Raw genomic sequence first — 14,364 nt, 5'->3', positions numbered from 1 at the left:
GAGGGTATAGGTGCTCCGGGACATCTCCTCCATAACTTACCTCTTGGTCTTTCCCGACCCTGTTTTGTTTTGATGGCGGCGCAAAGCTTTTGTGCCCGGCAGCGGAGACGATTTTTAAGCTGAATGGTTGTTCCCGCCAAGGATATGAGTTGTAAAGTGGTCTGCGGCGTGCAGGACAAGAGGACCGGCGAACCTAAAATGGCAGCAGTAGCAGAGGGAGACAAGATGCTGGCAACCATCTCGGAAGAAGTTTTACTTCAATTTTCTAACAGTGTTACCATTGCTCTTGATGAACTTTTAAAACACAGACTGCCATGGATGATATTAAGAGCAGCTTGGAGGGCCAATCCAAACGTTTTCATTCTGCGGAACAGTACATTTCCATGCAGGAAGATAGGCTGCTCAAGACGGAACACCATATTGTTGATCTCACCAGTTAAAATGCAACGCTTCTCAAACGTTTGGAGGATCAGGAAAATTGTAACCGCTGGAACAACATAAAAGTCATTGGCTTCCCCAAGTCGCTACCCAAAGATGAGCTATATCTGTTCATGGAAAAATGGTTGCCTGAACACTTGGGCTTGAAGATTTCTAATGACCGCCTTCGCTGTGAGCATGTACATCAAGTTGGGCCGCAGTGAGCCAGGGATGGCAGGCCCAGGGCCATCATGGCAAGAATACTTAATTGGTCCCATAAAACGATGCTTATGCGAGCCTCTCGTCAATGATCTTCCGTGGAATACATTGCAGAGGGATCCGCTTCGCACTCTTATTCCCTGCAAAACTGCAAGTGCATCATGATAATAAGACTTTTTTTTTTGCTACTAAGGAAGAAGCTGCCACTTTCTTGGCCACTCTGAACTGACTTTTATGTGCTGACCAGTCTATAAGCGTTTTCACCAGCTGCTTTCTCTTTTTTTTTTTTTTCCTCTTTTGCTGATTTGCTTGGGAGGGCTTGCACGATTCTTTTGTTCCAACACGGTGATGCCTAGCTTGCGTTTGTTTTTGTCTTAATGCACAGGCCGAGGTTTTGCATGGTTTCTGCCCTTTTCTGGCTCCGCATTTGTTACTCTCTGGGGTCCACTCGCTGGCCTTTGAGTGTGTCTCTGGTCTCTTTTTGTAATCTTTGCACAGTTTTTCCTTTTTGTTGGTGCTAGTAGCGGTGCGCTCTTGATTTTTTTTATGTTATATATTTATGCTGTTCTTTTTTGGCCGGTTTCCTGGGAATCTTTGCCCATATTGCTTTACTGTTTCTGTAAGGCTATAGAGTTGTACTGGTAACTGTTAACCCCTTCTTTCAGGAGATGTTGCATGGGCCCCTTCCCAGATAGTACCATCATACGCAGTACTGGGAAGGGTGGTGTTTTTGCCCTCTAGGAGCAGGAGCAGTTTTCTTTTTTCTTGGCTTTTCTCTAGTTCTGTGATTTGGGGTATGGTTGTGTGTTTGTACAAGGATGAGTGGGGGTGTGAATGTATGGGGATTCAGTTTGTTGGGGGTGAAACCGGACATCCTATATCATGGAGGTTCCTATCTTGGTGAGTTACAATGGCTATCGGACTTTGGGGGCCTAGTTTGGGGTTCCTTGAAGTTTTGTTCTAGTCTCTGTTTGTCCCACAAGTGATTCTCTGTCCTGTTTTGCCTATAGCCAGCCCTGATACAAGTTAAAGTTTCTTCTTTAAACGCTGCTGGGTTCCACTCTCCAGTGAAAAGGAAGAAGCTATTAAATCTGTTTAAGAACCTTCATTCCCAAATTGTGTGATTGTCTGAAGACGAACATAGGAAGCTGAAGCGTGAATGGGTGGGTCAATGTATATCCTCTTCTTTCTCTAGCTGGAAACGGGGGGGGGGGGGGGGGGGGGGTTGCCATCCTCATCCACAAGCAACTGCCATATCAAATTGAGCGCCAATTCCAGGATCAGAAGGATAGATATCTTATCATAGTGGGTACCCTGCACCAACAAAGTTGTGCTCTGCAACATATATGCGCCCAATGTGTACTCGCACAATTTCTTTACTAATCTGGTGGGTATCCTGGTTTCTTTCCCAGATTATAAACTTGTGATTGGTGGGGACTTCAATATTGTGGCCGATAAGAGGTTTGATTGTAAGCCTGTTACAAGTCCTGAACCTCAGGATGGCACTTTGGGGGTTAACTATATGTGTAAGGGACTCAATTTGTTGGATATTTGGAGGGTCCTACACCCTGGGGAACAAGAATACACTTTCTATTCAAACCCACACTAATCCTATTCCAGGATAGATTACCTTTTGGTGCCTGAGGGTTGTTTTCTTTGGTAAGGGAACCTACGATTGATTCTATTTATCCTTGAGGCACTCCTCTGTATACATTTTCCATGAGAAAATTGTCCATTTAATCCTACTCTCTGTTTCCTCTCTTTTAACAAGTTTGTAATCCACGAAAGGACATCGCCTCCTATCCCATGACTTTTTACTTTTCCTAGAAGCCTCTCATGAGGAACTTTGTCAAACGCCTTCTGAAAATCCAAGTACACTACATCTACCGGTTCACCTTTATCCACATGTTTATTAACCCCTTCAAAAAAGTGAAGCAGATTTGTGAGGTAACACTTCCCTTGGGTAAAGCCATCTGACTTTGTTCCATTAAACCATGTCTTTCTATATGTTCTGTGATTTTGATGTTTAGAACACTTTCCACTATTTTTCCTGTCACTGAAGTCAGGCTAACCGGTCTGTAGTTTCCCAGCTCACCCCTGGAACCCTATTTAAACATTGGGGTTACATTAGCCATCCTCCAGTCTTCAGGTACAATGGACAATTTTAATGATAGGTTGCAAATTTTTACTAATAGATCTGAAATTTCATTTTTGAGTTCCTTCAGAACCCTGGGGTGTATACCATCCAGTCCAGGTGATTTATGACTCTTCAGTTTGTCAATCAGGCCTACCACATCTTGTAGGTTCACTGTGATTTGGTTCATTTCATCAGAATCATTACTATGAAAACCTTCTCCGGAACGGGTATCTGCCCAACATCCTATTCAGTAAACACCAAAGCAAAGAAATTGTTTCATCTTTCTGCAATAACCCCTCAATCATCTAATGGTCCAACCGACTCCCTCACAAGCTTTCTTCTTCGGATATATTTTAAAAAGTTCTTACTGTGAGTTTTTGCCTCTATGGCCAACTTGGTTGTTCAAGCAAGCCTTTCAATAATCTTTTTAAGTCTATTATTCTACGATTTACTATCTTTGCTGTTTTTACTAATCTTAAAGTTATTTTTAGAATGTTAACTTTTACTATTTTTATTTTTTATTATTAAGAAATTATTATATTTATATCTTTCTTTTAATATTTGAAATGCAAATGTTTTTAAATGGATATTTGCCCCTCGCTGTAACCGATATGATATCCCTACATGAATATAAAAATAAATAAATACATAAATAAAATAAACTTTTTTCTGCTTTTCCAATTCAAAAAAAAAACAAAAAAAAAAACACTGCTGAATTGGAAAAGCAGAAAAAAGAAGTTAATGTATTGGAAAAAAGAGTATTACAAATAGAAAAAATTCAAAACCAACAGATAATATCAGGAGAAGAAGTAAATAAGAGATTGGAAATTTTAGAAAACACAGTGAGATCGTTAAATATTAGAGTCAACAATTTTCCTATAATAAGGAAAATAAGGCCAACTGAATTATTTAGGACATATTTAGTACAGATATTAAAAATGTCTGAGAAATCTCTCCCTGTTATTATAAAGGCATTCTATTTAGGAGGAGGAAGAAGAAAGGAATCTCAGGGTCAAGAACATAAAGAACAAGAACTCGTAGGTGATTCAATAGATGTATCAGAACTTTTGCAAAAATCACAAGATGAAATAATAGTTAAATCTAGAGGGACTCTGCTGGTTCAATTGGCATTTTCAACAGATAAAGATCTTATAATGAGAGCCTTTTTCCAGAATAGATTAACAACCTATTATGGTGACAAAGTATGGATATTTCCAGACTTAATAAGAATAACTCAATCACGAAGGAAAATTTTCCTGCAATATAGAGGAAAAGTTTTGGAAAAGGGTGGATATTTTAATTTAAAATATCCGTGTAGATGCATTGTTAAATTGAATGGCAATAATTATTCATTTACGGATCCGGAAGGGTTGAAGGATCTTCTAGCAGCATAATGTCCGGTATAGTGAAAATTAATGGATCATTAATGCATAACTATTTCTAAGATTGTATGTTTTTTCCTTGCAACCGTTCGTTTTATGAGAAATAACACTTCTATTTCCTTATATTTGTCTCATGAAGGTAAATATAATCATTTCCTTTTTTGTTAAGAAGTTTTGCCTTGATAATTGTATTCTACCGTATTCATGAGCTTTTTCTTTATGTATTGAATTATGCATTGTAAGTTCTCTTATTGAAAATTAATAAACAGAGAATTCAAAAAAAAAAAATAAAATAAACTTCTTTTCAACTTCTGTCTTAGCCTGTCTTATCAATGTCTTACATTTAACTTGCCAGCACTTATGCTTTATCCTATTTTCTTCTGTTGGATCCTTCTTCCAATTTTTAAATGAAGATCTTTTGGCTTAAATAGCCTCTTTCACCTCATCTTTTAACCATGCCGGTAATCGTTTTGCCTTCCTTCCACCTTTCTTAATATATGGAATACATCTGGACTGTGCTTCTAGGATGGTATTTTTTTTTTTTTTAACAATGTCCATGCCTCTTGCACACTTTTTACCTTTGTAGCTGCTTTCATTTTTTTCTATTTCTCTCATTTTATCAAAGTTTCCCTTTTTAAAGTTTTACATTAGAGCCGTGGATTTGCTTACTGTCCCCTTTCCTGCCATTAATTCAAATTTGGGAACAGGTCTAGCAAACTCTTAGCTAATTTAGTGTGCAATCGGGGATCTCGTTCAAGCATAGTAGGAATTTTAGATAGGGCAGGTAACCATAAACATTGGCTCTCTGATATTATGGACCATTTTCTGGAGTATTATGGGGAGCTTTATGGTTCTAAGGGTATGGACACACCCACTCAGGAGTTTTTTTTTCAGGCTTTCCTTGGCCTCAGATTTCGCAGGACATGGAGACCAAACTTAATTCCCCATCCGTGATGGGGAAATATTCTCTGTTATTCAAGGGCTAAAGTTAGGGAAGGCTGTAGCGATGGATGGCCTCGGTTCAGAATTCTATAAGATTTTGAAGTTCCCAGTACTACCTGTGTTGACAAACTTTTACAATGATCTTACCCTCTCTGGTTCGTTATCGCTCTTTATGAATCAATCTGTTATTGTTGTCTTGTCAAAAAAAAAAAAGGCAGGGACCCCTGGGAAGTGGGGTCCTATCGCCCCATTTCACTTATTAACGTGGACATGAAGATACTGGCAGCAGTCTTGGCGGCTAGGATAAATTTGCCTCTTCTGCATGTGATCCATACAGATCAAACTAGTTTTGTGAAAGGCTGCTATAGGGTCAAGAATGTGTGCAGGCTGATTGCTGCACTATATCTTCGGTCTAAGGCAGAGGCCTGCATTCTTAGTTTAGTTGCAGAGAAGGCCTTTGACTCTCTCTCTTGTGACTATATGTTTTTGGGCACTTACCCAGTACATTTTCTCAGGGCAGTTTTTGGGGTGGCTACAAACTTTATATAGCAACCCTAGTGCTAGGATTCTCATTAATAGATCTTTATCACCCTCTTTCAGTTTGCATTGTGGGGTTTGCCAGAGGTGGACACCTCTCTCCCCTTTTATTTTTCTGGCAATTGAACCGTTGGCGATACAATTAGGACAAGATGTGGTATTTGAGTGCCTTTCGATTGGTAAACATCTTATAAAAACTGCTATGTTCGTGGATGATATTCTTTTGTTTCTGGACCATACGCGGGACAACGTACCTAGGATTATTGACCTGTCCTCCCAGTTTCGCCAGATAGCAAAGTTGATTTTTAAACCTGCTAAGTTAGAGGCCCTAGCACTAGACCCTGGGTTAACATTTATCTTGGATGGGCACCCAACAAAATTAAATATTTGGGTGTGTGGATCCCCAGGGAATTGACTTCTCTATATGAACTCAGTATTTGAGACCTAATCCTGTCTGTTCGGGAGAAGTTGAGGTTATGGCAGTGTTTGCCGTTATCATTCTTTAGCAGATGTGCGCTTTTGAAGATAGTGATCATACCTAAGATTCTATATAAACTGCAGATGCTTCCCTGTTGGCTCACAACACAGGATATTAAACTGTTACAATCTGCGTTCCTTACCTTTATTTGGAATGGTAAGGGGGCTAGGATTAGTCTAGCTAAAGTTAAGGATGCTAGAGAGTCTGGGGGCCTAAATTTTCCAAATTTACGTTTTTATAATGCTGCCTGTCAGTTGCGTTTCATTGTTGTGAGGATCACTGGCAGGTCTGTTTTTTGTGAACATGGCCTCATGGATAATAATTTGTTTCTTTGGTTTCCACTGTATCTCATCCATTCCACTGATCGAGAAATTCGCAGATTGCTCTCTGCTCGCCCTCCTCTTTTCTACCCCTGCGTGCAAGCCTGGCATTGGTTCAGGAAACAGGGGGGCTATTCGGTCATCAATCCTTATTTTTACCCATTAGGCAATGATGCTTTTTTCCCCAGGTATGGCGTACACTGCACATTTCTGCACCAGGCACAATTGGGAGTGACTTATTTTCCACCTCTATGAAGATGATCGTCTGATTGGTTGCTCCTTTTCTACACTGTTTTCAGTCCCGCCTAGGCAGTTTTTTGCATTCCTGCAAGCCAAACAGTATTTGGGTACTTTTCACTGGGAACAATCTGAGTTTTTGAAAGAGGTCCCTTTTGTGCATGAGCTTCAGGAGGTATCCACTAATGTAATACCATAGCTAAGTGACACAAGCTTTATAAGCAACATTTACAGGATCGATATCTTGAATCTTAGCGGTGGATGTCTCCAAAGCATCTGTGTCTAATTATTTTAAGATGGTGTATGTTCTCACTGTTGATGCAAATTTGTGTGAAATGAAATTTAAATTATTTCATCATGCTTTTGTGGATGATGTCAAAAGATATCACATGAAGATGACAACTTCACCTCTTTGTATCAAGTGTAATCTGGACCATGGATCTTTAACTCATAGATAGTTGTTTTGTATGCAGATATATACTTTTTGGGATGCGGTGCTGGCAATGTACAAATGTACAGGCAAGCCGATTACTAAATCAGGTAAGCTCATTTTATTATATGTTGAGACTCTCTCACACTGACATGTAGGGGGGAAGGGGCGGGCAATGTTTTCTATATTTAGCTCTCCAGGTCGCTTGCAAGTGTATTTTAACTCACTGAACGAGGAATGATGTACCCACTGTTGACCTTTGGGGGGGGGGGCTGATCCTTCCTGTTAGTTTGTGAATTTTCTATGCACTATGTTGTAGACTGTCCTTGACATTATGATGTTTTGTTTTTGGTCTGCTTTCTGGGGATGGGGTTGGGGTTGGGTGGGGAAAGGAGGCTGAGAATGTCTGAGGGAACGAAGTAGGTGGCGTGTTATGTCTGTTTTAGTGTGTGTTTGTGGTGTGTGGGGGGTTTCAATCTAGGGATTAAAATGGAAAGGAGGAGTAGTTCCCTGCTCTGTTATTTTATTTGGCAAGTAAGGTAATGTTTTTATGTATTCACTCTGTTTATATTGCATGTTTATTGCTTGCTGTGGAAATGTGCTCTTCCTTTTGTCAAAAATTATTTTGCAAAAAAAATTCCCAGCCTCTCTGGCTGGCATCCATTGTCACTACTGTCTACGTTGGAATCTCCATTCTTTTCCTCAGGTTATCCTTGTTCAGCCACTGCAAACGCCTCCTGACCAGCTGCAGAATGGATAAGCACATGGTGAAATTCTGAGACACTGGGGACCATCTTGATAGAAGGGAGTTCTGAAGAGATTACATATATGCTCTTGCCCAGGGGGACCAATGTCAGGGTTGCCCTAGATAGTCCCACATAAGAACTTGCCATACTGGGTCAGACCAAGGGTCCATCAAGCCCAGCATCCTGTTTCCAACAGTGGCCAATCCACACCTAAGGGGAGCTCACTGACAACAATCGAGGAGGCGCTATAATGTCGCTCGCACTACCCGACGCTTCAGGTCGTAAGCGCATGGAGAGACCAGTAAACGATGTTGGGGATGCCATGCAAAATCTAAAGCATAACCGTGTCTTATCATTGAAAGGACCTACTGGTCCGATGTCGCTTTGGTCCATTCCTCGTAAAACAGAGACAGTCTGCCCCCTACTCTTGGAACCGAAGAATGGACCGGCTGCACATTATTGTGAAGGCTTAGTACCTTGGGCAGACTGGGCGCCTCCAGGCCTGGAGAAACGTCATCCATGAAAGGACTGCGACCAGGACTGTTGCCTACCCGGAGTCTGCCGAAATTGCAGATAGTAGAGGACGAACGCGGCACTCGCGATCTACGATCCCCACGAAACCGTGAGCGAGAAGAAAACGCCTCTCTCGGTCATGGTCGATCCTCCGGCAGTCAGTGAACCTTATTCTCTCCCAGAGATTGGATCAAGTCCTCCAGCTCTTTGCCAAACAGTAACTTGCTCTTAACAGCAGGGAACCTAGCTGGGACTTAGCGGAAACATCTGTAGCCCAGTTTCTCAACCATAACAACCTCCTTGCCGAGACCGCCAACACCATGGACCTGGCCGAGGTTCATAGCAAGTCGTAAAGAGCATCGGCGCTGTATGCAATTGACGCTTCCAGGCGACCGGCCTGAAGAGCTTCTCCCTTGGTCAAGGAGTCATTGGCCTGCAGCTGTTGAATCCAGCGAAGACCCGTTCTCAGGGAAAAACTGCTGCATATAGCAGCTCGAAAACCCATGGCAGAAACTTCAAAACTTTTCTTGAGTTGATGTTCCAGTTTCCTGTCCTGCAAGTCCCTGAGAGCCGTCGAACCTGTAACCAGGATGGTGGTCTTTTTGGTGACCGTTGAAACTGCTGCATCCACCTTGGGAACGCGAAGGAGGTCCAAGGCATCCTCCAGCAGAGGATATAGCCTATCCATAGCTTTGGTAACTTTTAAACCCAAATCAGGGGTGTCCCATTCTCAGAACAGCAAGTCCGTGACAGAAAAATGAAATGGAAAGGAAGTAGGGGGGCCCCTGAGGCCCAATAATACCGGATCCATGGCCCCCAAAATTGGACTCTTCCTGGGGCAACTCAATACCTAATTCCCCCAAAATCGCAGGGATAAGGGGACCCAGTTCTTCTCTTCTGAAGAACTGAACCACCTTCGGGTTGTCTCCATCCACAGCATGAGATCCCCACACAGTTCCCTGTGGCTGATCTAGATCCCCTTCGACCCCCCTCGGGGGCTGGGATGGTAGGTCTAGACCATCCTGGTCTGACTCCACTGACGACGACTCTGTGGCTGTCTGAGGCGCCACTGATCTTAAGGGATGTTGTCCCCTGTCGGGTCCAGCGCTATCATGTGTCCTGGCCCTCTTACTGTGCTTAACCAGTGGCTCAATCCCAATAGAATCAGTCACTGTCCTCTTTTTGCCTGTCTTTCTGGCTTTAAAAGCCTTGTGCATTAAGAACACAAAGTCTGAAGAGAAGGAGGAGCAAGATGAATCATCTGAGACCCCCTCGGGGCTGTCCTCCACAGCTTTTGCTGCCTTTCCCAGCGATCCGCCCCCCTCAGGAGCCGCGGGATGAAGAGATAATGGCGGTGGAAGATTCCCCTCCCCTACCGCCGTCAGCGTCTCTGTCCTCGTTGCTGGCGCGAAATCATCCAAAATGGAGCCCGTTCCCGCACCCAGTGGGAACGGACCCAAAGGAGGAGGCTCTAGTTCCCCAAACGCTCCGTCAACGGTCTGTATGCGTGCAACTACCCTCCTGGAAGCCGTGGAAGCTCCCTCTCCCCCCGGGAGGCAGCCGGAGCACAATCCCTCTCTGGAGAGGCATGCGTGACAAGCTGACCTCCACGGCATTGTCAACGGGAGACAAACAGTAAAATCTGCCTGATTTACCCATCGAACACTGCAGCCACCCCGGCAGCCCAAACGGCGACTAAAGCCCCACAGCGACTGCGAGGAGTAGCAGAGTTCGAGAGACAAGAAAAAACAAACTTTTTTTTTTTCCAATCAAACTTTACTTGCCCGGTCTGTCACGGGTCCTGGACCATCTGGGGTGAGTGAGCCGGGCTCCCCGGTATACCCACCCAGTGCTGCATACACCCAGCAACAGAGCTCTCAGCCCTTAGCTGCAGCTGCCTCTGAAAGCAGGGGGGATGGTCCCCTCAGGACCTGGCAACCCCCTGGGAGGCCTCCAAGCACCTTCTTAAACCCTGTGGACTTAGCCTAAAATATGCTTTTCTATAAACTGATTAACCTCAACCTATCAGACTAACATATCACCACAAAAAAATTATCTACACTAAGTAACCAGATCAGACTGTAGGTTTTGCACCTCCACCGTCTGCTGGAGACAGAGAAATACTGCCGCACTGTAGGTGGCACCTGGGGATAATAAGGCAGAGTCTGTCAAAACTTCTCTGTCTCCATCTGCTGGAAGGGAGGCAAAACCCAGGAGTCTGGACTGATCCGGGTACGTACAGGGAACTAAGATTCCCCAAGGAATGCAGAGTTCAGGAGGTCTCTTGTGCATTAGCCATCTGGGTGAGCTTCCCACAGGAGACTTCAGGTTACCGTTTTGGGGGGTGGGTCTGGGCACCTCCTAAGGAAGCAGAGGTCAAGGGAGAAGGTGGCAGACTCTCCCTCTCTTGTGCTCACTGCGTGCCTAAAATGGTGGCATCTCCTGACAAAAATCACCCAGCTCCTTCCCCCTTCCATAGCAGGCCAAGATCTGAATCATCTGTATTTTGAAGCTTCTAGGTTTTCAATTGTGGTCCCTCCTGACGCAGTCAATCGAAATATGGTCCGTGTCGGGGGACCGTGAAGAGTGGATTATAAATAATGTGTTATGTGACACATCTTTATGTTTGAATAAATACCTGTACTTAAGTTATAAAAATCTTACACATCTATCTCCTGACCATTCCTTGTGCCTTTTGGATTTCCTTTGATGGTTTGCTCCTCTGCGTTTTTCACATTCTTTTCCTACCTCTGCGTTTTTCACATTCTTTTCCTAGCTGAACAATCTTAGGGGTTTTTTTTTTGTTGTTGTTGGGTTTTTTTTAGTTGCTGCTTGCCTAGAAGTTGTTCTGCACCCTGATCTCCATTGTTTATCTCTGTGTTTTTCTGAAGCACCCAGCGTGTCCCAGTGACCTGCAGTCGCCTGGCGACCCCTATGCAGAGGCGGGAATCCTCACCTGGTATGGGTCCTGCTGCAGATACTCCTGCTCAGGACAGGGGTGGCAGGAACGCTCCTTCCCTCAAAGCCAGAGACGCTGCGGGGGAAGGTCCGGGCAGGGCTGTGGAGTAGATACAAGAGAATGTGATTTGCCCTTGCTAAGAAGCAGTCTGTGCAGAGGGGATGCCAAGCTTAGAGATGTGACATACAAGGGCAGTGCAAACACAAAACTGAGCCTCTGCCATCAACAGCTTACCATCCCAGTGGAGGACTGTGTGTGTGTGTGTGTGTGTTGGGGGGGGGGGGTGGCAATTTCCTGACTCTCGAAGGAACCACCAGGGGGAGGGAGGCGGGGAGTAGCAGCATGCGCACGCACCTGGAAGGGCTGGCAACAGAGTTCCGCCGGCTTCTGATCTCGCCACGGTTGTCGGCTGGAGAAAGTCTCCAGTCCTGCTGCTGCAGTGGCTGGCGCTCAGGACTGCTGGAGATGGCTCGTGGGTGCAGTCGGGGAGGGGAGAGCCTGGCCCCGCCAAGGAAGCCCTGGGCATCGGCTAGAAGAGAGCGAGGGGAGAAATTGAGGCATTAGGACTCAGGCCGCCGTCGAAAAAATCGTTGCCAGCGCAGACGTTTTTGTTACCCCACAGGCTTCACGCCCTCGTGCTAATATGAAATCAGAGGACAGCACTGAAGCTGCATACAAAGAAGCCCAGCACTAGTTTGTGTGTAAGAATAAAATTCCCTCCATGGCCAACCCTGGGTCTCTCTTCTTTTCCAAGTATTCTAGAAGCTTTTCAACCTGCAAAGCTTTGAAAGAGGAGCTAGAAAAGCCAGTAGCGGGCCTTCCCTACTTCCCGTGACCCACATTCAGGTGTGCTCTCCCTGCTGCACAGTGCCAGCGCTTGAGATCACACAGAAAAAAGTAAACAAACAAAACAAAAAAGCAGCGCGGTAATCCCCAAAAGAGCCGCCTGTGTTGTGTACACGTTGCCTCATCTCGCTTCTCACCATTCTCGTAGCTTGCCGATTCGGACAGTGAGCTGCTGTCGGAGTGCAGGGAATCATCTGGAAAAAAAAAAAAGGAGGGTAAGTAAAGCTGTGCGTTCTTGTGGGACAAGCACTTCCCTGACCTATTGTACAGGGCTGTCCTTAGACGGAGGAACAGGGCGACTGCTTCCAGGTCCCCGTGCTGCTGCGGTAGCTCCCACCCCCTGTCGTGTCACCCAATGTTACTTCCTGTTCGCTGGTGAGCCAGAAGTCCCAATGGCCTGCACAGTGGCAGTGGAGCTCTCACCAGCTAATAATTTAATAATAATTTTCTGTATTTTTACCTTGCCTTTCCAAATGATGCTCAAGGCTGCTTACAGCATTATTAGAATTCAGGCACAATAAGTTCCTTCTCCAAAGAGCTTATAATGTAAATGGGTGTCTGAGGCAATGGGAGATAAGCATCAGTGGGATCTGAACCAATTGCTCCAAGTACTAGGTCCCTGCTTCTTCCTCTTCAAACTTTGGGAATCCTCCCCCCCACTCTCAGACGGGGAGCCCACTCCAGCAGGTTTGCCATAGGCTGCGCACCCGTAGGGACAGCCGAACACATGGGCGACTTGGTTATATTATCTATACCAGTGCTTGTCAACCCCGTCCTTAAGACATACCCAGCCGGTCGGGTTTTCAGGCTATCCACAATGAACCTGTTTGAAATGGATTTACAAGCATTGCCTGCACTGTATGCAAATCATTCTCATGCATATTCATTGTGGATATCAGGTAAACTGAACTAGCTGGATGTGTCTTGAGGACTGGGTTGTGAAGCACTGATCTATACACTATTCCACTCTTATAAACATGATGGTAGAAAAAGACCGCATGGCCCATCCAGTCTGCCCAACCATCCAATTAATTTAGCATCATTTCCTTAGAGATCCCCTGTATTTATCCCATGCATTCTTGAATGCAGATATTATTTTTGTCTCCACCACTTCCACTGGGAGGCCGTTCCACACATCCCCCACCTCTCTGTAAAGAAATATTTCCTAAGATTACTCCTGAGTCTACCCCTCTTTCAACCTCATCTCATGACCCCTCGTTCTAGAGCCTCCTTTCCATTGAAAAAGGCTCACCTCCTGTGCAAGGAAACCTTTGATATATTTGAATGTTTCTATCATATCTCCCCTTTCCTCTAGGGTATACATGTTCTTTTAGTCTATCCCCATATACTTTAGAATGAAGACCACTGACCATTTTAGTAGCCACCCTCTGGACCGACTCCATCCTGTTTATATCCTTTTGAAGGTGCAGTCTCCAGAATTGTACACAGTATTCCAAGTGAGGTCTCACCAGGGACCTACACATGGACAATATCACCTCCCTTTTTCTGCTGACCATTCCTTTCCCTTTCTGGCTTTTACAGTCACTTTATTCACCTGTTTGGCCTCCTTAAGATCATCAGATGCAATTACCCCCAGATCCTGCTCTTTGTACTTAGAAGAATTTCACCTCCAATACTGTTCCTTTCCCTTGGGTTTTTACATCCTAAATGCATTACTCTGCATTTGTTAGCATTAAACATTAGCTGCCAGACCTTAGACCATTCCTCGAGCTTCGCTAGATCCCTTCTCATGTTTTCCACCCCTTCCTGGCTGTCCACCCTGTTACAGATTTTGGTATCACCAGTAAAAAGATAAACCTTTCCTGACGACCCTTCCGTTATGTTGCTCACAAAAATGTGGAAAAAAACCAGTCCAAGGGCTGATCACCGAGATACACCGCTAGTAATAACCCCCTTCTCAAGAGAAAACTCCATTTACCACTATCCTTTGTCACCTCTCACTCAGCCAGTTTCTAACCTAGTCAGCCACTCTAGGATCCATAACAAGGGCACACAATTTATATTAAGTCTTCTGTGCGGAACCGTGTCAAAGGCCTTGCTGAAATCCAAGTACACTATTTCTAGTGCTCTTCCTTGATCAAACTCTTTCATCACAATCAAAGAAATTGATCAGATTTGTCTGACAAGATTTACCTCTGGTAAAACCATGCTGCCTCGGATCTTGCAATCCATTGGATTGC

The 14,364-nt window shown here is 44.5% G+C and overlaps 1 protein-coding gene across 6 annotated transcripts in view; it reads right to left on the bottom strand.

The window, feature by feature from the left end:
• CCDC120 (coiled-coil domain containing 120) overlaps positions 1-14,364 on the bottom strand; it is a 117,441-nt gene that overhangs the window by 6,624 nt on the left and 96,453 nt on the right. For all 6 annotated transcript variants that reach the window (XM_029610538.1, XM_029610530.1, XM_029610513.1 and 3 more), the window contains 3 exons: positions 12,301-12,357; positions 11,672-11,846; positions 11,315-11,416 (listed from right to left, as the gene is read on the bottom strand). In XM_029610538.1, the coding sequence (XP_029466398.1) occupies positions 11,315-11,416; positions 11,672-11,846; positions 12,301-12,357 (334 nt within the window). The remainder of the gene's footprint in view (positions 1-11,314; positions 11,417-11,671; positions 11,847-12,300; positions 12,358-14,364) is intronic.

The sequence above is a fragment of the Rhinatrema bivittatum genome, chromosome 1 (assembly GCF_901001135.1).
Source record: "Rhinatrema bivittatum chromosome 1, aRhiBiv1.1, whole genome shotgun sequence".
In the NCBI taxonomy this organism is placed as follows: Eukaryota; Metazoa; Chordata; class Amphibia; order Gymnophiona; family Rhinatrematidae; genus Rhinatrema; species Rhinatrema bivittatum.
The sequence above is the reverse complement of the archived record's forward strand: the minus strand, read 5'-3'. Positions and strand labels throughout refer to the sequence as shown.